Genomic DNA, 24,840 nt, shown 5'->3' with positions numbered 1-24,840 from the left:
TTCATTCTGTGTGCTGCAGGCAGAGTGCACTCCTGTGTACATAAATGTGACGTACTCTTCTGAATAGAACAGTTCAACGTCTCCCCATCCTCTTCTGCCACGAGTGCCTGTAGAAAAACAGTTATCACTTAGATATGCGCATGTAGGGCCCTCCATGCTTTGGCTCCTACACAACTCTCATGGTTCCTATTCCCCACACCCCACATTCTAGATGGCACAACTTGCTGTTCCCTAAATGGTTATTTCCAGCCTATTTTAGCATCCATGTTTCGTTTTACAATGCTCATAGCATTTTTTTTTAAAGATTTTATTTTTTTTCCCTTTTCTTTTTTTTTTTTTCTGCTTTATCTCCCCCACCCCCCACCCCCCTGCACATAGTTGTATGTCTTAGTTGCAGGTCCTTCTAGTTGTGGGACGTGGGACACCGCCTCAACGTGGCCTGACGAGCGGTGCCATGTCCGCACCCAGGATCTGAACCCTGGGCCGCCGCAGTGGAGCACGCGAACTTAACCACTCAGCCACTGAACCGGCCCCTTCTTTTTCCCTTTTCCTTCCCAAAGCCCCCCAGTACATAGTTGTATAGTCTTCGTTGTGGGTCCTTCTAGTTGTGGCATGTGGGATGCTGCCTCAGTGTGGCTTGATGAGCAGTGCCCTGTCCACGCCCAGGATTCGACCCAACAAAACCCTAGGCCGCCTGCAGCAGAACACGTGAACTTAACCACTCGACCACGAAGCCAGCCCCCAATATTCATAGCATTTTTAATATGACATTATACTTGTTTATTTACGTGTCTGTCTCCCTCTCTGGATTACAAACCTCTTAAAAACAAGACTTATGTTTCTCCTTGTATCCCCAGTACCCAGGGCTGTCCCTGCCACATGGCAGGCTCACAACAAATGTCTGCTGTATGATGAGAGAGTATATGCATGATTTAAATGAGTGAAGGGACCCCACCTCACAGGATGAGATGCTTGTTTTCTGTAGGAGAAAGTATTCCAGTCACTAAAACTCCGTTACTCAAGATGGATGGCTCTGCGCCCTGGAAAACACAGAGTGAAGCAGATTACAAGCGACACGTCCTCTTCTGTGGCACGGAAGTTATCCAGGCCAAGGGAGCTTGTTCCGGGACCGTGAGAGCCGTGGTCCTGCAGACTGGTTAGTTAGCATTTCCTACTTCATTTTATTTTAATGAAATATTTTCGCTTAGTTTGTCTAATGCCTTAAATTTATTAGGTAAAGAGCAGTCTTTAGATAACAAATTAAATGTGTTAAATTTATATATTTTAAATGTGAATTGAACTATGGCAGATGCCTTTTAGTAAAAATAACACTGATGACAATAATTACTATTTATGGGGGCCGGCCTGGTGGTGCAGGAGTTAAGTTCGCGCGTTCTGCTTTGGCAGCCCAGGGTTCACCGGCTCAGGTCCACTGGATGTGGACCTATGAACCACTTGTCAAGCCATGCTGTGGTAGGCCTTCCACATATAAAGTAGAGGACAATGGGCACGGATGTTAGCTCAGGGCCGGTCTTCCTCAGCAAAAAGAGGAGGATTGGCAGTAGATGTTAGCTCAGGGCTAATCTTTCTCAAAAAAAGAATATAAGAAAAAAAAGTACTGTTTTTGTGCTTTGTAGTTTATAAACTATTTGCACCTATCAAACCAGCAGAACAAAGACGCCTACTGTCTCTGCTTTGTACACAAATAGGCTAGGGCTCACACAATTCAGGTGAACTTAGAAAAATCACACAGCCAGTAACTGACAGAACTGGACCTAGAACTCAGGTCTTCTAACCCCAAATCCCAACTTCTTTCTAGGCAGGACTAGAAACTGAAAACTTGACACTAAGAAGCATTTGAAATTGAATCCAGGGGCTGGCTCGGTGGCACAGCAGTTAAGTGTGCACGGCCCCGGGTTCACCAGTTTGGATCCCGGGTGTGGACATGGCACCTCTTGGCAAAAGCCGTGCTGTGGTAGGCGTCCCACATATAGAGTGGAGGAAGATGGGCATGGATGTTAGCTAAGGGCCAATCTTCCTCAGCAAAAAGAGGAGGATTGGCAGTAGTTAGCTCAAGGCTGATCTTCCTCAAAAAAAAAAAAAAGAAAAGAAAAGAAATTGAATCCATCAGTGTTTACTGGGCCATTTAAATTTAAATTCAAGTGAATTATGTGTGTGTGTGTGCACATGCGTGGGCACATGTGTGCGTGTGCATTCCTGAGTCTCCTTAAAATGAAGCTATATTTGGAAAAGCTGTGCTCTGCCTCCAGTATGGTGCTTTCCTATCTCTGGGCTGCACTGGCTTTGGAAGCAGAGGGAAGGCAGGCCAGAGAGTGATAAGCCCTGAAATAGGTAAGATATTTCCATCCTAGTGCCTAGGTATTTGCCCAATTATTCTTTAACTGTGTTTGGGTTTAAACACTGTTTACATATCTCTAGAGAAAATGAAGGCAATGTTGAGGTTTAGAGGAATGCTGGCAGTAAGATTTGTCGACCTGAGAGTGTGGGGTGTGTTTTTGCCACTTCAGGATTCAACACTGCAAAGGGAGACCTTGTGAGGTCCATTCTCTACCCCAAGCCGATGAATTTTAAGCTCTACAGGGACGCCATCAGGTTCCTCCTGTGCCTCGTAGGGACGGCCACCATTGGCATGGTCTATACATTGTGCGTCTACGTGCTCAGCGGGGTAAGCTGCTTCTCTTCTTTTATTACATGCACGCATACGCTCACCTACGTGGATTTTATACTCTGAGTGCTGACCTTAATCTAAGACATGGTTTACAAACCTGGAACACAAAGCCAAATACTGAAATTTGCTTTTATATTCCCAGCTCCCCAATACAAGCAATTGATCACGAAGTTCCATAATAACAATCAGATCAAGTGGGATAAAACACTTTGTTTGTTGAGATATCAACATGTCTCCTCTTGCACACTTTTCCTTACACAATTTTTTCATTTTCAATCTGAGAATATATTTATTCCAATCACGTAATACTTTGTCGCTGTTAAGTGAGGAATTTTAAATACACCTAGATACCCATTGTTGGTGAGGTCATGACAAACTGGTACATTGTTCTCTGGGGGTAACCCTATGAATTGTTACAAGCCTTTTCATTGCATGTTGGCAAAATATATTGAGGGCCATAAACGTGTTCATACCTTTTATACCCATATTTGACCCATTCATACCATTTCTAGGAATTTAAACAAACAAAAAATGTCATATGTGCAAAGCTGTTCATGACTGGTTTATCTTCGACAGCTAAAGAGTGACTTCATCTTCCAGGAACCTCTCCAGGAGGTGGTGAAGAAAGCCCTTGATGTTATCACCATCGCAGTTCCTCCCGCTCTACCTGCTGCTCTGACCACTGGCATTATCTATGCCCAGAGGAGGCTCAAGAAGAGAGGCATCTTCTGCCTCAGTCCCCAGAGGATCAATGTATGTGGGCAATTAAACCTTGTCTGCTTTGACAAGGTATGTGTGTTTCATCCTCATTCTCATCCCCATTTCTATCATCGTTATTGTCATGTTTAGGTAATTTACACTCTTGTGAAGCAGGAAACATAGGATGTGGCTACCTGACTTCATTTTATCTCTGATTGGATGTGTGATCTAGGAAAGACACATCTCTTGAGCACTGAGATTCCAAGGTTGAGAGAAGGGAGAGTAGGTACTGAATAGGTCAATCTTTTAGGGTCCTTCCAGCTCCAATATTCTATGAAACACAACTAATTAAAATAGCATTCTGTCCCTCTATAGTCAAAACCCTCACACAAACAACAAAATTTAAACCTTTTTGATTTAGGGATATTGCTGTATCCCATATGCCAAGAATATTGCCTGACACATAATCAGTGCTGAATAAATATTTATTGAGTTAATGAATGAATAAAAAATTAAGAGTTTATTTAGCTGTATCTTACTATGAGACTTGGTTACAATAAAGCCCCAATCAAACCCTTACTGTATTTTCCCATCTGCAGTATATGGCTTAAAATTCTCCTTGATTTTACACCAGTTACTCCCAAACAGCCTCTTCATCTCCCTTCTCTTGAATGTATCTTCTAGTCTGTACACACATGTGCTGGGGTGAAGATGGGCATGAACGGCTCTTTTGTGGCTGGGTCTTAATTTATAAAGGCGACTGAGCGATGGAAGGGGGAGATCAGTGCCATTGAAAGAAAAGTTTAATGTTGTGTACAGTTCCCCTAGACAGAAGAGGCATGGCTCACCATGCAGGGCCACAGGGGGAACGTGAAGTTTTGATCAGAAACAAAGCAGGAGCCATGGAAGTGCTTAGGCAATGGCCTTTGTTGGGGTTTCTGCAGGAGGCAAGGCAGGGCAGGGTAAACAGCGATGATTGGCTAGTTTGAATGATTTCGGTGAGCTTTGAACTGTAGAGGTGGTCTCTAGTTGTCTGATACCTGGCCCTAGGTTGTTGAAGGCAGAGAAATACTGTCTCCTGGGGAATAAGGCCAGATAGAGGAGGTATGGCTCCCGACTGGACTGGTTAGTTTCCGTATCAAAGACATACTATTGGCTGAGTCTCAAAGAGGCAGTCTCTCTCCAGTCAGAAAGGCTTTTTAAGATGTCAAAACATTATAACATACAGAAAACTCAAAAACATATACAGTAAAAGGGCATTGTAGGCAGGTGAATATGGGCAAAAGCGTGGAGTCAGGACAGCAATAGAGCATGGTTTTGACCGGAGTAGGACATTAGTAATGGGAGAGGGTGTTTGTAGACCTTGATGTTTGACTAAGAAATTTTTACATTCTCTTTAGGCAGTGGGGAATTGTTGAAGGTGTTTTTTCTTTTTTTTATCATTGCTTTACTTTTTCTTAATATATTTGTTTATTGTGGTAAAATATATGTAACATAAAATTTATCATTTTAACCATTTTTAAGTAGCTTTAAGTGTATTCACATTGTTGTGCAACCATCACCACCATCCATCTCCAGAACTTTTGCCATCTTCCCAAACTGAAACTTTGTACCCATTAAACCACACATTGAAGATTTTGATAGCAGAGAACTAATGGGACTCAGAGTTGTGTTTTATAATTACTGCAATATCAGAGAGATGTACCAAGATTGGAAGGTTAACACAGTTCTTGCCACCATTTCAATATTATTTTGTGATCAAACTAGCATCATAAGGAAAGAAGTTCTACTTATGGGATCATCTCATCTTGGACTTGGAAAAAGAAACAGGGGTGGGAGAGATAATTGTGACATGAATTTAAATAAAAAACAAGTAATAATTATGAGAATTAGCATTATTGTCAGCTCTTGCTCTATGCCGGACGTCAAATTAAGCACTTTATTTGTATTACCTCATTCACCCTCTACGAGTATCATGATGTTACAGATAAAGGCTCTGATATTTAGAGGGATCAGATAATTTGCCTGGGTTACCCCGCTGGGTTTTAACCCAGTCCAAGCTCTTCAGCATTATACTGCACTGAGAGAAATTCCAATAAGCACCTTTTTACCACATAGGTGTCAGATAGCAAATAATTTCCTTAGAACAGTAAAAAATTCTACTCCTATGATTTATTTCTGATGATACTTTTGACTTCTACTATGAAAACTGGACTCACCCATTTTATAGCTCTTACAGCCTTACCTGGGACTTTCCCATCCATTTGGTCTACATAGATCCTCAAAACAAGCCTCTGAAATATGTCAGGCAGATACTGTTTTCTTCCTTATATCGCACAGAACACTAAAATTCAAAGAGATTAAGTGCCAGCTTGTCACACAACTGGTATGCGCTCATCAAAGTTTCTGCCCAGGACTCCAGAAGCCCACCATATTGTGTCCGTCCTTGAAGAGCTGATCTTGATAATATGACTGTGACACATATTTACCTTATTACTCATCACTATGGGGCTGCTGGATCTTCAGGGTCAACTGGTGCTCGTTTCTGTTTAGACAGGCACCTTAACAAGAGATGGCTTGGACCTCTGGGGAGTCGTGCCCTGTGACAAGAATGGGTGAGTACTTTGGACTAAAGGCATTTAGTTTCGCTTTTCCCAGAACTCTGTGTTTTCTCTTGAAAACTAATCATGGAGAGATCGTGCCATTGGCTTTAGTGAGCAGTGGTTGCTGGAGTATTTTCCTTTAATTTCTTCTCTTGAATATTTCCGAGTCTCACTAAAGCATGCATATTTCCGCCCACTCCAGCCCTGCCCCATGCCACTCACAAACCTAGGAGATGAAGGGGTGTTTTGACACTGCATTCAAATCCTTGCTCGAATGTAATGTGTTGTTAGCATATTAGTCAGGGGCCTGAAATTGGCCCAGGGTCCCTAATTTTGATGATACCACGACATTGTCCTTCAGGGAGGTGACATTCCTAGTACAAACTGAAGGCTTTCTGTGTGCTAGGGGGAAGAACACTGCACTGACTTGTGTGCGCTGAATTTCAGGAAGAGGAACAGCTGTGGACCCGTGGCTAGTGTACTCCTTTGCCTCGGGATTCTAGTTCTGGGAACTCCACCTTCTGGCTGCCAGAAACCCCCCTTTTCTGGCCAGAGAAGACTCAGTTTGGGTAGATTTCAGCTTGGTGTGGTGGATGTACACATCCCTCTGCTGGGGCCCTCTTGTGGCCATGAATGAGTTTGTTTCTCTGCCTGCTTTTTCTCTCCCCTGCAGCTTCCAATGTGATCAGAACAGGAAGAATTTGACATTATTTCATTTTTTAATGAAAATACTTCCCTTTCACACTTACAACCTAAATCACAAAGAGTCTTATACATAGAAGATACATTGTGGTTCCTGCATAATGCAGAAGACATAGACATAGAATTTGTCCATAAAATATTTTAATCATATATATTTAATACATTTTCATATTAAAATATAATTTATAAACAAGTCTATTTCCTGGGTTAAAAGATTACTCCTGATGCTTCTAACCACTTTAGTCTCCAGATTAAGTCGCTTATAAGGGTTAAACTTTCTAAAGTTATTTTCATTTTCCCTTGAAGATAGATTGGATGTATACCTGGTCTCTTTGTCCATGAGTATTTTTCTGTTTTAACTTCTACAAAAAGTGTATGCATTTATTCCAATATGTGAGCATCCTGAGGGCAGTCTCTGTCGTATTCACCTTTGTGTCCCTATTACGTAGCCCAATATCAGGCACACACAGCAGACGCACAGTAAATGTTCATCTGAAATGAACTAAATACCTTCCATCTTTTGAATGCTCTTCCACTTACTGAATTGTCATCATATTTTTCACAAGACTTTTGAAACTTTCTATTTCTAAGAGTGACTTGTCAACTTTAAATAAAAACAGTTGATACAATATTTAGGTGATTGACTAATTAATTAATTAGGCCTACCACTCTCCCTTCCTCTCTCTCTCTCTCCCTTCCTTCCATCCTTAAAAAAGGTCAAAGTTGGCTTCAAATGACTAAAAGAGAAATTTAAAGTTTAAAAAAAACTTGGCAAATTTAATGAGCAAAATGAGAGAAAAAAGATTCAATTCTAGCCAAGAAGTCAGCACCTGACTTATAGACTATTAAATATCTTCTTGTGAAAGGTGAGCCCATCTCTAATAATTCATAACTTCCAAAAAATGGCCTGCCCAATGTGCCAGATACTTCAAGAACCATCAGAAGGCTATTTGGCTACCTGGGCTTGATAAATCATAAACCTTCAAACAAAAATCCAAGGACAGGGATGATAGAAAGTTTTATATATCTGTTGTGCAAATCAATCTGGCTTGATCCTCAAGAACTCAGAATTACATAGTCAGAATTCTTACTGATGACTGTGAGTGTGCCATCTTTAAAATAAGATTTTTCTCCCCCCGATCTGTGTTTGCTTTTTGGTTTGAGCTTAAATGTCTGTGTTAATCATGCTGCAGGTGATCACTTCCTTTTAGATGTTCACTAAAATACCAGGTGACATGTTGTAAACTGCTAAGATAACTCGATCTTTCGATATGTAATAATAGATATGATCAACAGAGTGGGTAATCAGCCAAGAGGTTTTTGAACTCTTTTTGAACTTGAATGAGGCAGCCAGGAAGAAATAAGGCTGAATTATGAGTCAACACCGTGATGTATATGCTTTCAAGAACAAAAGACTAGAGCAAACTAAGGCTGTATTTAAAGAAATGCAGTGTCCACGTCGTGGGAAATAATAGTCTGATCCTGGAGATGTCATTTTAAGACAAACCACGACAAATAAAAACTTTTCCAAGCAAGAGAACTAGGAAGGTGAGAGGTCTAGAAACTGCATGTTGGAGGCACGGCTACAGGTTCCTGTGGAACCCCAGAGAAAGGGGGGATCAAAAGGGAAAAGAGCCAGGCTGGTCCACAAATCTGAGAGAAGCGGCCATGTGGAGCAGGGAGAGTAAGCAGATTCTGACTAGCTCGAAGAAGCAGATTTTGCCTCGGTTCAGGAAGCACTTTCTGGCGCTCAGAGGTCCTCCAAATAGGATGGGCTGCTTTGTGAACCACCTACTGTGCTACACATTTAAGAAGGGACTGACAACAAGGTTACAGAGGACACCCCTCCAGCGGACCCGAGGCCAAACTTGATGACTTCAACTCTGGATTAGTGAAAGAACCCTGATTACGACATTTGAGTTGTATCTCAGTGGGTTTTAGATGAAGCCACTTTCTATAGGAAGCGATGGGGATGATGGCTGCCATATTGACACTAGATGCCAGGGTGGAAGAGGGGGATGTTGCAAAACATTCTCAAAGATGTTTTTTAAAGTTCCTTTCTTTATCATTATGGTCTTTCGGGGTTCCAGTAACCAACTCACTGATTTATTCACTCATACATTTGCTGACTGTCTACTGTGGACCAAACATCAGACATGTTGGGGAGAGGGCTATGGAAGACACAGCCCCGTCCTGAAGGATTCATTGAGGGAGAGACACACATACACAAAGAGCTATAGTGGGAACTAGCCTGTTCTGTCTCACAGCATTGGAAATGAAGTGGTCTGGAAGTTGGGGTGGGAGTGGATGTGGTTAGAACTAAGGGCGATACTTCTAGTTCTTTCCATACCTCTGGAATTAAATCATGGCCAGAGAAAGGGTAAGGAAAAAGAGGGAAGAAAGAACTTGAAAGAATCTCAGAGACTTTTCTCATACTCAATGAACTTATGTAAGGATGATGGCCGAATGAAGCACTGTTAATTCGGGGGATTAGAGAGTAGTCACGTAATGTAACAAAGCATGTTAAACCACTCTTTAAAAAGATAGTCACCTCCAGAAGCTCCATTTTGGCCCGGGAGAATAGGATTGAAACTCTTTCTATCTTCTTCTTTAGCTTCCAGGAAGTCCATAGCTTTGCCTCTGGCAGGGCTTTGCCATGGGGCCCACTGTGTGCGGCCATGGCCAGCTGCCACTCTCTGATTCTTCTAGATGAGACCATCCAGGGAGACCCTCTGGACCTCAAAATGTTTGAAGCCACCACCTGGGTAAGCCTCTGCTCTGCAGAAACTCTAAGAACTCTCTTCAATGCCAGAGCAACACAGGTTTTATTACAGCTATTCAATACTTATAAAATGTGAAGTCCCCACTATAGTGTATGTAGCAGTGAGGGGTAAATCATGTAAGCCTGGTTTTCTTCTCCGCACAATGTATCTCTGTGGTAGGATTATTGTGAGGATTAAATGGGATGATGCATTAAAAAAAAATCCCTGATACTGTGCCTGGCACATATTACAGGCTCAATAATATTAATATAATTTTAATTATTATATAATTATTTCCAACTCTTTAGACTGTAGTAGGAATAATGTCTGGTTTCAAAATTTTCTAGAACATAAGGATGAGGAAACATCACTGTCACCAGTGGTTAGGATAATTTATTGTGACTAGGAGTTTTATTCTTACTCATTTAGTATTGATTTTGTTTCCAAGGCTGGAAACAATAAAAAAGAAAACCATGAGAGCTTTTGTTGAAACTTCGAAGTTGATTTAAGAGCAAATGTTGTTGTTCAGGACGAGGAATATGGCTCTCCCGGTTCTAGTTTTGGTTCTGCTCTAACTGACTGCTTGATCCTGGGAGGTCATCTCTCCTGTGGGGACTTTGGCTTCCTTGACCTTAGAATGAGGGCATTGAATTAGACCCGCAGCGTTCACATAAAACAAAACAAAAAAGCCAGAATCTTTGCTTAAAAGGAAATCTTATTCAGAAGAACCCTATAAAACACAAATAATTGGAGTTGCTCTGGTTGAGAGCGCATTTGAGGAGTAAAGGTGAAACTTCAGGGCACACATCCCCACCTACTTAGCCACAAGCCCATCACCACCCCCTGTAGCCTGGTGCAGCTCTGGACCCCCACGATACATGTGTGAGACCTGCTGAAGGAGACCGTCCTTAGGATCCTTTCCATCTCTACTAGGGCATGGTTCTGTAGCCATCTGATGTAACTTTGCCATTCTTTCTGGGTTACTATCTCTGTATCTTTAGGTAGGGATTGCAATTTCCTCTCTCAGATTTTTTCAGCCACTCAGTGAGATGGCTACAAAGCATTTTGACATCTCTGGTTCAGAAGGTTCCTTTGTTTATAATTTAGGGTCATTATTATAGCAATTAGCTAGCCTTGGTGGTCTAGGTTTGTTTCCTGGTCAGGGAACCACCTACCTGTTTGTCACTTGTCACACTGTGGTGGCTGTTGTGTTGCTATGATGCTGAAAGCTATGCCACTGGTATTTCAAACACCAGCAGTGTCACCCATGGTGGACAAGTTTCAGCAGGGTTTATGGACTAGATAGACTAGGAAGAAGGATCTGGCCACTCACTTCCCAAAAAATTGACTATGAAAACCCTATGAATAGCAGCGGAGCATTGTCTGATAGAACACCGGATGGTGAGAGGATGGCACAAAAAGACTGGGCAGGGTTGTGCTCTGCTGTACACAAGGTTGCTAAGAGTTGGAATCCACTCGACAGTGCTAACAACGACAAATTACAGCAATTACGGAGTGTTTCCTGAACATTAACCATGTACATCACAGTCCCTGCCCTGCTGCACACTGAGGACCATCCATCCAAATTAGACAGAGAGGGAGAGCTGGAGGAGCACTGAACTCCAGGAAAAGAAAGACAGTAAGGTGCTTGCCTCACACACAATAAATCTGGCTATTCATGTGCACTATTTTCAAGTTAAGCTCTTCAGAAATGAGAATGAGCCTTTATACAGCACATTCCAACAGAGAAAGCAGGACAAATTGCATGAATAATTCAGAAGTGTCTGCCCTTCAAGTTCTGCAGCATTTCTAACGCACTATTTTTTTCTGTGGTGAAATAAGGCTGGTTCACCTCCGTCTAGCTGAGGGGAGAGACGCCGAGAAAACATTGATTGGTGTGAGGATTTTCTCAAGGGGAGGATTTGAGCATAGTATCAGTGGATGAACAAGGAATAAATCCCTACAATGAAATATCCTATTTGTGAAATAGGAAATGGCTACTTCTGGGGACGATTTCCATGTGAAAGGAGTACCGGCCCACGCCATGGTAGTTAAGCCCTGCAAAACAGCCAGCCAGGTAAGCCTTGCCTGCTATCTACCCCACCACACCCAAACTCAAAGGGAAGCTTCCCTCACATCCATGATTTTGAAAGGTCACAGGTGTGTTTCCGTTGAATTCCACATGTGGAATTGGTGAAACCTTGTTTCCCTTATTTGCTAAAATAAGGATCGAGGGGGGAGGAGTTAATTCCCAATAGTCAGAAGCTATGTCGATGTGTCCCTCTCTCTTCCCCGTCCCTCAACCAGGTACCAGTGGAAGGAATTGCAATCCTGCATCAGTTCCCATTCTCATCAGCACTGCAGAGGATGACAGTCATTGTTCAAGAGATGGGGGGTGACCGGATGGCTTTTATGAAAGGTGCACCAGAGAAGGTGGCCAGCTTTTGCCAACCTGAGACAGGTAAGTGAATAGACTTGTATTACAACTGGAAAATCTGTATTTCCAGCTCAAATATGTGCCTTCAGCACTTGATCTATGAATCCTATTGCCTACTGGTCATTGCCAATTGGGTGACTCATTGGCATCCCAAACTCAGTACCAAAATCAAGCCTCTCTTTCTCACTTCCTATGTTTCTCATCTTGGTGAATGGTACCAACATTCCCACCCTTACCCCTAGTTTAGGACTTTCCCCTGATTCCTACCTCTATCTTAGTGCCTTTATCTGTTCAATTGCTGATCCATGGCCCTGTCACGCTGTTAGCTCAGGTTCTCATCATCCCTCCGCTGGCTCACTTCAATAGTTGATAAATTGACCCCTGCCCTCAATCTCCCCTATGCTGATTCACCCTTCATACTGTGACCAGATTGGTTTTTCCATCACATAGCTTAACTATTTTGTCACTTTCCTGCTTTTATTCTTCTGGTTGCTTCGCATAGGGGCCAGGATAATCTCAAACCTGTTTAGGATCATATATATGGGCTTCATGATCTGTCGCTTATCAAACTTTCCGCATATGCCTTACCACTCCTCTCCTCACATTCTGTGCTTCCCCTGAGCTGAACTAACTACTCAAGGAATGCTGAGTCTGTGCCTATGCACGTGATGCTCCCTGAGCCAAAATGCCCATTCCCTTCCTTCATCTAACCACCTCCTTCCAGTCTGCTATATGCACACTAAGTACTTCCATAGCAGCTGCAATTGCTCAGATCATAGTATTGATTGTATTACTAGCCTTCCAGCCTTTACCCCACTGGACAGAAATCCTCAGGGCAGGGCCTACAGTTCAATCTCTGCAGAGCCAGAGCCAATGACTGACAGAGAATAGACTCTCAATAAATGTTCACTGATTAAACTAGAGAAAAAAGAATTATACCCCTTTTCCAGCCTTTTTCTTTCTTTCTTTCTTTGTTTTTTTTTTTTTGAATGCCTCCCTCTCATTTTGGCTTCACTGGATCCCACAATGTCAACCCTGGCAATGTATGTTTAGTGTTCCCACTGACTTGTTTGTGTACCTTTTTAGAGGTACGTTTTCTTGGACAACAGTTGGATCTGGTTGTAAAAAATTTCTATGCTAGTAATAGCTGAGTAAATTTTACATGCTAATCTGTGTTATTTTCTGAACAGTACCAACTACTTTTGTTAGTGAACTTCAGATTTACACGACACAGGGCTTCCGGGTCATAGCGCTGGCCTACAAAAAGCTGGAAATGGACCACCACACCACTGCCTTGATGAGGTAAGTGGAGAGGATTTTGATAAAGCAGAATGGTTTTGTGGGAAGATGCACCAGACTGGGCAGCGGACACAGAAACATAGTGTGCTGGATTTGCGTGCATGAAATGTTTTGAACTTGGTAAACAAGGATGTAGTCATCCCTTCTCTTCCTAAATCACAAAGCTGATATGAACAGTGACTGGGAGAATTCATGAGTAATAGCTGTATAAACTGTAAACTACGATGTGATTGTAAAACTTTGTGAAAACAGACCTATAAATATAACAATGCTACAGAGAGGTTGAAATTGTGGTCGTGCCCTCATTTTGAACTAAATATAGGTAGCTAATCTTTCATTGTAGTTGGTGAGTTAGTTGAAAGTTAGGAAACATTTGTCTGAAAAAATTCTTGATAAGAAATATACAACTTAATATAACAAATAAATATAGCTTGGACTTACATAATCTAGGTAGCATTTGTAGAAAAACAAGAAAAGCTTCAGAGGGGCCCTTCTACAGAAAGTTTTGATAGGTATAGATTAATAGGGATGTTCAAAGGCTGAAATGGACTGGAGTGTTTATTAGTTCAAATCTATTCGTTGTTTTATTTTCCACCGTTTTTAGGCTATCATGTTTATTTCACCTTCAATGCCATGTCCAATACCCTATACCACCCACTATTACTAACACTGCTATGGAGATTATCAAGGCTTATATTGTTATTTAGGATTTTAAATTTGGAAGGTCTAACATATTTGTGTTCAATCCTGTCAGACTCAACCCTCTCTTCTTGTGACTATATTTTGTACCGCGTCCTTTAACATACTAAAATAAAATTCATGTGTAACGTGATCTGTACGTATTCTCTGTAAAAAATAAATAGAGTGCCCTTCTATATAGTAAAAATAAAAGGAAAAAATGCAATGAATTACAAGAAGGAATGGTTCAATGAAGTTTCTGCTGACTCCCCTAAAACAAAATGAAACAATATATTGCTTGCACCTGTGTGTAGAGTCATTCCAGCCACAACAACTAGGAACGCAGACTGACACAGGTGTGCCAGACACCGGAATCTCAAATACTGCCAGCACTCTTGCTGCCAGTGTGGTGACTCTGTGAAGTGGTTCAAAACTCTTCGTAAAACTGAATAAAACAGTACAATCTTTTCTCAACTTATGTGGTAGTTACATTCCTGGAAAATTCAATGGAATATTGAAAATGTGCAAAAATACGTTGTATTTATATGTAAAACAGAGGTAGGGGAAGTATACACAATTTTACAGGTGTTTAACATAATATAGTAGTATTATACGTACTGTAATAATACAGTACACTATCTAGTCCAATGTAAACAATGTAGGCCTGTACTGGCTTAGGAAAGTATAAACAATTTTCAGCATCCACGAATGTCCTGTAAAATATTCAAAAGGCACGTGGGATGCAGAATAATTCTTCACTGTGCATTGGTCAATGCAGAAAATCTTACATAGGTGTCTAAAACGTTTCCCGAATGTCCTCTAGAGGCGGTACCACCCCTCCTGAGAATGACTGATGTGTCCCAACCCTGTCGCTTCGTGGATGGGCAGTGAGGCCCAGAGGGGGAGTCACTCATCTGAAGTCCCTGAGTATTGGATTCCTGGCCTTATTGGCCCACTCTCCCTGAGGCCAGCTTAATGTGACCCTTAAAACTTTGGCTATTACAATTCTGGATAGTCGTTGTAGTTTACTCAACTCTGGTCACTCAAGTCAGAGGGCTAAGAGTGAACTTTGAGACTGGATGTCACATGTTAAAGAAGAGGAAACGTGGGTCCAGGGAAGGGATGTGGGGATGGAAGGAACTGGGGATGGAAGGTAGTTTCCTGAGAGCCTGTTGACAGGGATACATCAAGAATCTGGCCACTATGCTGCTGCTTCTGATGATTGTAATAAAATATTTGCAAATCTACAAGTTTCAGACTCATGGCCTTCAAGCTTGCGTGTGTAACAAAGCACTCCTGGTGGAGGCCCATGAGCAATAGGGAATGGTGAGGGCTGCGGCACACAGGAGAGTACGTGACCTGGCCAAAGTCATTGAAATTCCAAGTTTTCAAAATCCGGTAAGGTCTAAACACAAGTTCACTAATAGGATCTGATCTTAGGTTCTCAATTTGCCCCTCCTGTATTAAAGCCACATCACCACTACTCATGGCCAAGTTAGTTTACCTAACCTTTACTAATCCTTGGTTAGAGCAGAACACTCTCTCTGGGGTGTGTGTGTGTGTGTGCGCGCACGTGTGGTTACTCAGAGTGCTTCCAGCACTGATATCATAATTTCTTTGAGTGTTCTTGGCCTGCTTTATGCATATTTCATCCTTTAATAATCACATGGATTTTAAGAACATGAGATATAATCACAGGGATGACAATGCTTGTTCGTATTAGATGCCCCATTCCTTGTTATTTTTGGACGCTTCAGGAGGAGGTATAACATCTATGTAGGAAGCAGGAAAAGATAGGATGCAATTCCAAGTTGCAGAGCTTAAGACCTCTCAAGGGACTACTTCTGTTTATTTCCTGGCTCAGATTGAATACATGTGAAAAGAAGAATCATATCATGTTAGAGCTAGAAGAGACTCTGGAGATTCATTAATTTCACCACCTTCTTCTACAAAAGAAGAAATAGGCTGACATATAAAGAACAGGCAAGGTCATGCAACAAGGTCATGACGGGGATTAGAACTCTGGTCTTCCGATTATTGTGCATTGAACCCTACGAAGGCAATGTGCCAGAGGAACCGTAAATATGAGTGCCAGACTGTGTCAGATGGTTGACCCTGCAGCCATCTTCTTGGCTCAATCTAGTGCCTTGTGGTTGGCTCATGTCAAATCATCTCTGAACACATCCGAAGCCTGAGGCCTGGTTAAGAAGGTTACTAGAAAGACGGGAGGACCTCAATCAGGCGTCTACTAAGTTATCCTCCAAAGACTAGCTCAAACATCACCTTCTCCACGAAGGTTTCTCCAATTACTCCATCGAGAAATGACTACCCCTTACTCCATAGGACTCTTATTTGTGCATCATCACAGTACTCTCCCAGCCTTCCTTATAACTGAGATAGTCAAGTCTAATCTTGTCCTCTGGGTTGGACATGAAGTCTCTGGAGTCAGGGGCCACTGCAGTCTCTGCATATTCTCTCCCCTTTTTCCTTAGCCTGGGTCCTTGTACTTAGGTATTCAGTAAATGTCATGGATTTGACGGACTGTCTGACTTCGGTCCTGTGAGAACCTTCTGGCAGTAGAATTTCTGAAAGAGGCAATAAATTTTCCTAGGTTCCCTGACAAACAATGGTCACCAGAGGCTTTTAACTAGGCAAACACTTGCCAACCACTTCCTCAGTCTGGGGCACCGTGTAGGTGTTATTGAACTTGTTGAACCAGGCAGGCTTGCCCTCAAGGAGTTGAGACAGAGGGACAGATCAGACGGCAAAGAATGGTAATATATGGACAAATGAAAACAAGCTAAACTGAAGTAGGAGTAATCTGCTGAGGAAACAATTATTTCTATCTGGGGAAGCCTTCATGGGGAGGTGCATGTGAGTTGGACCTCAATATAGGAAGGATTTCAATAGTAGATCTTAGGGGACTTCGAACCTTTTCCATGAAATAATAAAGAATGTCTCATGGCAGTCTAGAGCAAATGTTTAGAGCTGGCTGAGGACAGAGCATACCCATGGTGAGTGGTCCAACTTGGCTGGAGGTTAGGGTGGGTGAACAATTTAGTGATGGATGAAGCTGGAAAGATAGTTTGGAAACCGATCCTGGAGAGACTAAATGCAAAGTTCAGAAGAATAGGAAACTCCATCCTCTTGAGGCTGCTCTGAGGCAAGTAGTTCAAACTGTGTCCACTTCCTGCCACTCTGGTGGAGGTATTAGCAGTGTCATGGGAGCATCACTAACTGTGGGTCATACCTCTCCTATGTGAGGCCCAGCATTGGGATGCACATGGCAAGTAAGGCATGTTGGCTTTTCTGGGCGCTGCTTCATCTGTAGTGCAGCCAGATATAGGCAGTGCTGGTGTCTCACTCATGTGTCTGCTAGAGGTATTTGGGTCTCAGGTAAATGAATCATGGAAGAATCTTTGAACCCCTAACCCTAAATGTGCTCCCCTGCACTTAGTCCTGTGGAATGTCTTGGCAATATTCTCGTGGTGAACAGGAGCCTCAGAGGCCTCACTTACTTGCAGAAACATGCCTACTTTAAGCAGAAGGCCAATGCTACCAGCTGTGGGACAAAAGGAAGGAGACACTCAGCCTTAAAAGAGGGGCCATTTTTTCTTTTTTGAGATTATGGCCTCATATCTCCTGGGGCTAAAGTAGTGTTGATTATAGCCTTGGTTTCTCGAAAATTGGCATTTTATTTGATTTTTCTTGTGCCTCACTTATTTTTCATGACATTTTGTACCACAGCTGGCACTCCTCTCTGGTGGTTGGTGGCAGGTGAGGTGATGAAATCACCACAGCAGATGGAAGAGACCTTTGCGGTCCTTCAGTTCATTCTTTACAAAGTTAAAGCAAATCTTCTGCTTAATAAATCCTCTTTCTTCCTCTTGATTCAGTCAGAGGAAATGTCTCAGCATCGTTCATGTCCCCTCTGTCTTCTTCCTGGATAGTTCCTGGCACATACTTAGTGTCTAAGGAACAGCACGTGAGTGGATGAGAGGGAACCCCTCTGACAGGACGATATTTGTCTTTGTTTTTGTCTTGCTTCCTGTAAAAAAAGATTACAATGTCCTATTTCTGTTCAATCATATGTACTTCCAGGGACAAGGTGGAGTCAGATCTGATATTTCTGGGACTGCTGATCTTGGAGAATCGATTGAAGGAAGAGACAAGACCTGTGCTGGAGGAGCTCATCTCAGCCCGGATAAGGACTGTAATGATCACAGGTACAGAACACAGTGGACGAGAAAGCAGTAAGAATTTGATGTGGAAATGGACAGAGATTCACTCATTTAGCAATGTTATTGTTGACCACCTACTATGGGCCAGACATCTTTCTAGGTGCTGGAGACAGGCAACGAAAGAGGCAGACTTCCTGTTCTCATCGAGCTTCCATTCAGGTGGGATGAGATAGAAAATCAATCCACCCATCAACCAATCCAAATAAACAGCTGGTCATAAGCATTATGAGGTTTGTAAAACAAAACAAGGTGATGGAGTAGAGTGTATCTGCCCAGCTAGTTTAGATGAGGCTCTCTCTGAGAGGGGGCGTTTGGGATATCATCTGGAGGAGAAGAGGATGTGAGCCATACAAACATGATGACGATTTTTAACATTAAATGTTAGGAGGAGAAGAAGGTATAGTCAGCACGGTTGTAAACTACCCTTAAGGCCCATCAATAATGAAATCTATGATCCTGGAGATAAAAAAAAACACTATCCCCTCTACTCCTACTCCCAAACCCCAAATCACACACCCAAGGGAGTGGTGAGAAAGGATTGTGCAAGAGAAATGTGTGAAATTTCTTAGTGAATGCTTCTGAATGGAGAACAGATGATTTCCTAATGCAGTCGTAGTTTTTGAGCGTGTGCCTTCCCTTTCACTGCTCTCATAGGCAGACACATCTAACTCTATTAAATTGTGTTACAAGATACAATATTTCCCCACCAAAGCACTTACTCCCGCCCCACTTCCCCTGAACCCAGTTCTACTGTTGGGAACTGGAGAATGCTCTTATCTCCGCCTCTGTGCTTCTCCATCTCGCTAGTCTCCTCCGACAATCCAAGAGAATTTGGGGTCGTTTTTCCTCTCTCCATTTCCATCCAACTTCTAGGTGTTGCTGAGTTAATTTACTACTTAGAATTTCCCTTACATTATGACCCTTCTGTTTCAGAATCTTTATTTAACACTTATATTACACATTCTCATAATCTTTAAGCATTTAGATTAATGTAGAAATAAGAGTTCATTGCTTTCCACCTTCCCTCTTGACTTCTTCCCTCATATTGAAATTTTTGTCCTGTTTCTTTCCTCACTTGGCTATAATTTTTTCTCAAGAATTGTCCTTGGATGAGATGGAAGGGTGATATGCTCTCTGATTTCTTACCTATCTTGGAATATATTTCTTTGCTCTGACAAGGGATAATGTCTTGCCTGGGTATAGAATTTGGGGGTTAGAGTCCTTTTTTTTTATGAGGAAGATTGGCCCTTAGCTAACATCTGTTGCCGATCTTCCTCTTTTTGTTTGAGGAAGATTGTCGCTGAACTAACATCTGTGCCAATTTTCCTCTATTTTATGTGGGGTGCTGCCACAGTGTGACTTGATGAGTGGTGCTATGTCCACACCCGGGATCTGAACCTGCAAACCCTGGGCCACTGAAGTGGAGTGTGCAAACTTAACCACTAGGCTACTGGGCCGGCCCTTAGAGTCCTTTTTCATTAGTGGTCTGTAGGTGTTATCCTTTGGTCTTCTGGTATTTGGTGTTGCATATTATAAGTGCAATACCAGTCCACTGTAGGTAACTTGTTCTTTTCTGCATATAATCCTTTTTCTTTAAATTTGGAGTTTAGAAATGTTACCAGGGTATGTCTATATGTCTATCATTTTTTATTAATTTAGTCTGGAACATAGCGAGCACTTTTAATCTGTCTCAGGGAAATTTCTTCTATTGTTCATTTAATTATTGCTTTTGTTCTTTCTCTTTCTTTTTTCCCTTCTGGAATTTCTATTATTCACATGACAGGCCTCCTGGATCTATCCTCTCAGTCTCTTATCTTTTTTCTTGAGACTCTCATATTTTTATAGTTTTGTTCTGTGCCTTAAGATTTTTTTTGCACTCACTTTTTCCAAATCACAAACTCAGGTCTCAAAAATAACCATTATCTTCTTTGAATCACTTATTGAATTGTTAAGTTCTTAAATCGTGTTTTGGGGTGGGAGTGGCTCTAGAAAACCTTTGTGTGTGTGTGTGTGTGTGTGTGCATGCACACACACACACACTACATTTGAGTTTCCTTAAGTGCGCTCACTACTTTAATGCAGGTTTCATTTCTCTCTAGCAGCTACTCTATTTCATCAGTCATGTGTTCTGGTTCTTTCACCTGATCTTTTCCTATCTAGCTTCTGGGACTTCTTAAATAAGCTGTTACATTCCTTTGTCAGATGATTGAGGCTCAGGCCTGGCCTGCACATCCTAAACAGCAGAACTCTCATGGGTGGTGGATGCAAAATGAGCCGGTGTTGCAAAGCAGACTGGCTGCTGGTGCCCTGCTGAGGCCTGTGGAGGAAGCCTGTCAGCTCTCAGGGCTCCCTGTGCTCTTCCGACCTCAGGGTGGAGCACTAGTTAGCTCTTTTGAGGATCCTCATAAGTATTTTGGTAGAAACCTGGGAGAAGCCATCTTAGGGATAGCCAGCCAGATGTAGTATTATACATTTTTTAATGATTGCTCTAGGAATTACAATATCTGTACCTACCCTTGCATGAAGGCTTACCACCACAAATGTCCCTTCCCTCCTCTCCTTTACCTTTTACTTATGTGTATGACAGACAATGAAAACTCTACCAGACAATGTTAAAGGTGTTACTTTCGACAGTCAAGAGTTAAAGAACATAAGTAAAGAAAAAGACTTTTATATTTACCCAGATCTTTATTATTTCTGTTACTATGTGTTCATTCCTTATATCACAAATTTCCCTCTGGTATCATTTCCTTTCAGCCTAAAGAACTTCTTTTAGCATTTCGCTTTGAGCATGTCTGCTGGCAACAAATTATCTTAGTTTCCATTCATCTAAAAATGTCTAACTATTTCTCCTTCATTCCTGAAGGATATTTTCACTAGCTATAGGCGTCTGAGTCCACAGTTCTTTTTTCAATACTTTAAAGATGTTGTTTCACTGTCATCTTGCCTTCATGGTTTTTGATGAGAAGTCTGTGATAACTTGAATAATCATTCCATTATATCTAATGTATTATTTTCTCTAGCTGCTTTTAATTTTTTTCAGCTGTGAATTTTTATATATTTTTCATATTTTTATATTTTATATTTTTTTCACCTGAGAATTTCTCTTTTGTCATTTATTTCAAGAGTATTAACCTTTACCACATGGAGGAGGCTTATAATACCTGCTTTAAAACCATTGTCTGATAATTCCAACATCTGGGTTATCTTGAGATAGGCAACTGTGAATTGTTTTTTCTTGAGAATTGGCCAGATTTTCCAGGTTTTTTGTATGTTGAGTATCCTGAACATATTGAATGTTATATTATGAGATTGTGAATCCTGTCAAAATCCTCTGGAGACTGTTGAACATTTTTGTTTTAGCAAGCAAAAATCTGGAACGTGGGAGGTAATTAATATCATAGTTCACTTCTTGAAAATTTGCTATCCTTCTTTGGGTTTTTTCTACACACGTGGAGGTCACAGAGGTCTGGGTTAAGCCTTGGGCTCACACAGTTCATACACTGAATTAGTCTCCTTGACTAGTTCTCTCCTTTCCAGGACTTCCCCTATAGCTCTTCAGCCCTCAGCTGCCCCTTTTCCTGGTTCCTCTGGCTATAAAAACTAAGTTTCTCTAAGTGTTAGCCACCTGCACAGCTCTGGGACTGGGACTCACACTCAGATCACATATATGAGAGGAAAGAGAAAAAAAGTTGAGAATCTCGCCACCTTGTAGATAGTTTCTCCAAATTTAACTCCCTTCCACATTCTGTCTGCTTATGTTTACTTTCCAAACTCCTTGGGTAGTTGCTTTTTGTATTTTGCCCAGAGTTTTCCACTGTAATCAGTGGGAGAGATAGATTATAGTGGGCTGACTCCAGCTTGACTGAAAGTGGGACCCCCAGATACTATATTAAACTAGTAGGGTTTTGTTAAGCTTTTACCAAGCTGTTAACAAATGACAGAAATAGATTAGAATTTCGCCTTTTTGCTTCTCCTTCCCACTCTCTGACAAAGATATGCTGGTCATGATGTAACCAGATGAAAAGCAGCAAGAACCAGAAAAGGAATTATGGAGTCATAGAAAGTCAGGGCTGAGAGAGGCCTTAGAGATTATTTCTCTTCATACCTAAAATAAAGTCTGAACTCCTTATCCTAGTTTTCCAGGCTCTCTATGAATTGGTTCTATCCTTTCAACCTCATCTTGGGATATTCTTCCTTTCTTCTAGGTGACAATCTTCAGACTGCAATAACAGTGGCCAGGAAGTCTGGAATGGTTTCTGAAAGCCAGAAAGTCATTCTTATTGAAGCAAATGAAGCCACTGCATCCTCATCAGCATCTATATCTTGGAAATTGGTAGAAGAGAAGAAACACATTGCATACGGGAATCAGGTAAGCCTCAAAACAGACCTTCTGCCATAATATCAAACTTGTCTCGCAGTTTTGGCAACTGAGCAGCTTTGACCGGCAGAAGTGTACAGGTGAACTAAGGTCAATGTACTTCTCCCGAATGTCTAACACATATGCAGTTCAGTGAACTCAATTATATAAGTTTCCCATACTATTCCTACTGAATTTTAAGGTACAGTGCTTTCCTGGGTGCTTTTAAGCTTAAAAAAGTCATTGGCTGTGTATGAGAAAGAATATAGTAAATGAGACTGAGAACCTAATTTTCCATTTTTTCCCTTGCTTACTAGCCATTGCATTGGGTTCAAAGGGGGTTTAGTTCCTAGGAGAGACACCGCTGTGTACATTGGAAAATCAGACTGTCTTCAGGGTGGGAAAAAAAGTTTTATTAGTTTATCTCTAATCTTGTCAGTATCCTCTCTCTATTGTGTCCTTGTGGAACAATATTAATTCTGTAAGAAAAAAATTCTAAGTTCTCACTTCAGGGAGAGATTTGTTAAGCTGCAGCGTTTTTGTATTTTACACTTGAAACGTGTGAAATGTGCTCTTCTCTGGAACTCACTGAGATCAAATCAGGATGAGAACAGGACATGAGTAAGTGATATTCTCCTATTCACTAGAGGCTGTGATGTACAACGGTTGATCCAGCAAAGAGAAAGGGCTTCTCTGAAGAATCTGGGCCGTAAAAAAGAGAGCCTCTGGACTGTCATCATTGCCTTCTCTTAGATGTGCTTAGATAGCCTAACCACTTTATCAAATCTAAAATAACTGTGTCTTGCTTTGCAGGACAATTACATCAACATCAGGGAAGAAGTCTCTGATAATAGCAGAGAAGGAAGTTACCATTTTGCCCTAAGTGGAAAATCCTTTCAGGTTATAAGTCAACATTTCAGCAGCCTACTGCCAAAGGTAAGGTCTAAGAGAGTACCAATCTCCCAGTAAAGATGCTGACAGTGTCACTTACAGAACATGATCCGAAGTAGTTTCAAACCTCTAAAGAGGTAAGATATACCTATTGAATGTATCATAAGAGAGGCAGATATTTTTGCAGAAGTTACTGTTGTCTCATTTCCTACTAGATTTAAAATAAGTAAATTTGATTAGCCAATTTTCCCTCATCTATAGGATTAAAGTATTAGTGCCTTAAGTCATAAGGACTGCTTTTGGGTAGCTGTTACTGTATTGCCATGGTTAGGGGTTTCACAGCATAGTGGAAATTCAGCAATTATGCAGGAAGGCAGGCCAAGAAGAGAGGAATCCCATTAGATTTTTGATAGAAGACCTGTATAAAAAATAAGTTCACACTTAAAACTTTTTTCATGAAGAACAAACCCATAGTGGGGACAGGTAAATTATATATATATATATATAACATGTGAACAAACTAGTTAAAGAATGTGTCTAATGTAACCCAAATAAAAATTATTTGTATTCAATTGCTCATCATCTTAGGTACTGTTTAAGGAAAAAAGAATAAAGACTTTGAGGTTGAGTGAACACTAAGCTGAGTTTACTGCCAAGAAGAACAGGGAATGCACAGATCTAACACAGAAGAATTTAGACCCTGCAGACTGGAGCTCAGGTGGATGGAGCTGTTACAGGTTTATATACCATTAAACCTTCAGTGTTCCATAGACCAAATAAGGCTTGGGATGTCAGCTGAAATTCACAATTGGTGAAGCCCAGGTGGTGTGGTTAAGTCGAGGACTGCAAATAGTCACTTCTCCACCATTAGGCTGTCTTTCTGCTGGTTCTGAATAATTTTCTGAGATGCAGTTGCCTTCTTTCCTTTTCCTGGGCTCCTGATCTGAATTATCTTGCAATTTCTCATATTCTTCTGGTTTAAATTTCCATTAAGCTCAGAATTTTTCAAACCACATTATCCATAGTAGCTGAGCTAAATTCTTGTAGGTCATCATTTTCATCAAATATTTTTATTAAGTAGTCATCATTACTGATTACAGTCTCTCTGATCACTTTTCCGATGCCCAAATTCTCAATGTATGTCTTAAATTCTGAAGGAGGACTTCTTAGAAACATATTTTTTTCTCATTCATGGATATCATTACCCAGTCAGTGTTCTGAGTGTTATCAATTATTTCATGTACAACCAGCTGACCTGATAAAAAATTTCCCTTATGAGTTCCTTACAGATATTGATCAACGGGACCATCTTTGCAAGAATGTCTCCTGGGCAGAAGTCCAGTCTAGTGGAAGAATTTCAGAAACTGGAGTGAGTTCTTTACCAGTCGAGGTGGTATGAAGTGCTTGGAGGCATAACCATCGTGGGGAGTGTTAGAAGTACAGGTCACTCAATTTAGCTAGGCAGCAGTTGTTAACCCG

At 41.4% G+C, this 24,840-nt stretch overlaps 1 protein-coding gene across 8 annotated transcripts in view; it reads left to right on the top strand.

Moving 5' to 3' along the window:
- ATP13A4 (ATPase 13A4) overlaps nt 1-24,840 on the top strand; it is a 127,751-nt gene that overhangs the window by 73,795 nt on the left and 29,116 nt on the right. For 4 of the 8 annotated variants that reach the window (XM_070582545.1, XM_070582547.1, XM_070582550.1 and 1 more), the window contains 12 exons: nt 986-1,156; nt 2,529-2,686; nt 3,266-3,478; nt 5,942-6,003; nt 9,308-9,458; nt 11,446-11,532; nt 11,763-11,916; nt 13,083-13,194; nt 17,971-18,095; nt 22,319-22,482; nt 23,284-23,406; nt 24,651-24,730. In XM_070582545.1, coding sequence (XP_070438646.1) covers nt 986-1,156; nt 2,529-2,686; nt 3,266-3,478; nt 5,942-6,003; nt 9,308-9,458; nt 11,446-11,532; nt 11,763-11,916; nt 13,083-13,194; nt 17,971-18,095; nt 22,319-22,482; nt 23,284-23,406; nt 24,651-24,730 — 1,600 coding nt within the window. The remainder of the gene's footprint in view (nt 1-985; nt 1,157-2,528; nt 2,687-3,265; nt 3,479-5,941; nt 6,004-9,307; nt 9,459-11,445; nt 11,533-11,762; nt 11,917-13,082; nt 13,195-17,970; nt 18,096-22,318; nt 22,483-23,283; nt 23,407-24,650; nt 24,731-24,840) is intronic. The other 4 variants (XM_070582546.1, XM_070582551.1, XM_070582548.1 and 1 more) reach the window with 1 other exon arrangement.

The sequence above is a fragment of the Equus przewalskii genome, chromosome 18 (genome assembly GCF_037783145.1).
Source record: "Equus przewalskii isolate Varuska chromosome 18, EquPr2, whole genome shotgun sequence".
NCBI classification, from domain to species: domain Eukaryota; kingdom Metazoa; phylum Chordata; class Mammalia; order Perissodactyla; family Equidae; genus Equus; species Equus przewalskii.
Note: the sequence above shows the minus strand (reverse complement) of the source record. Positions and strands in the feature narration are given on the sequence as shown.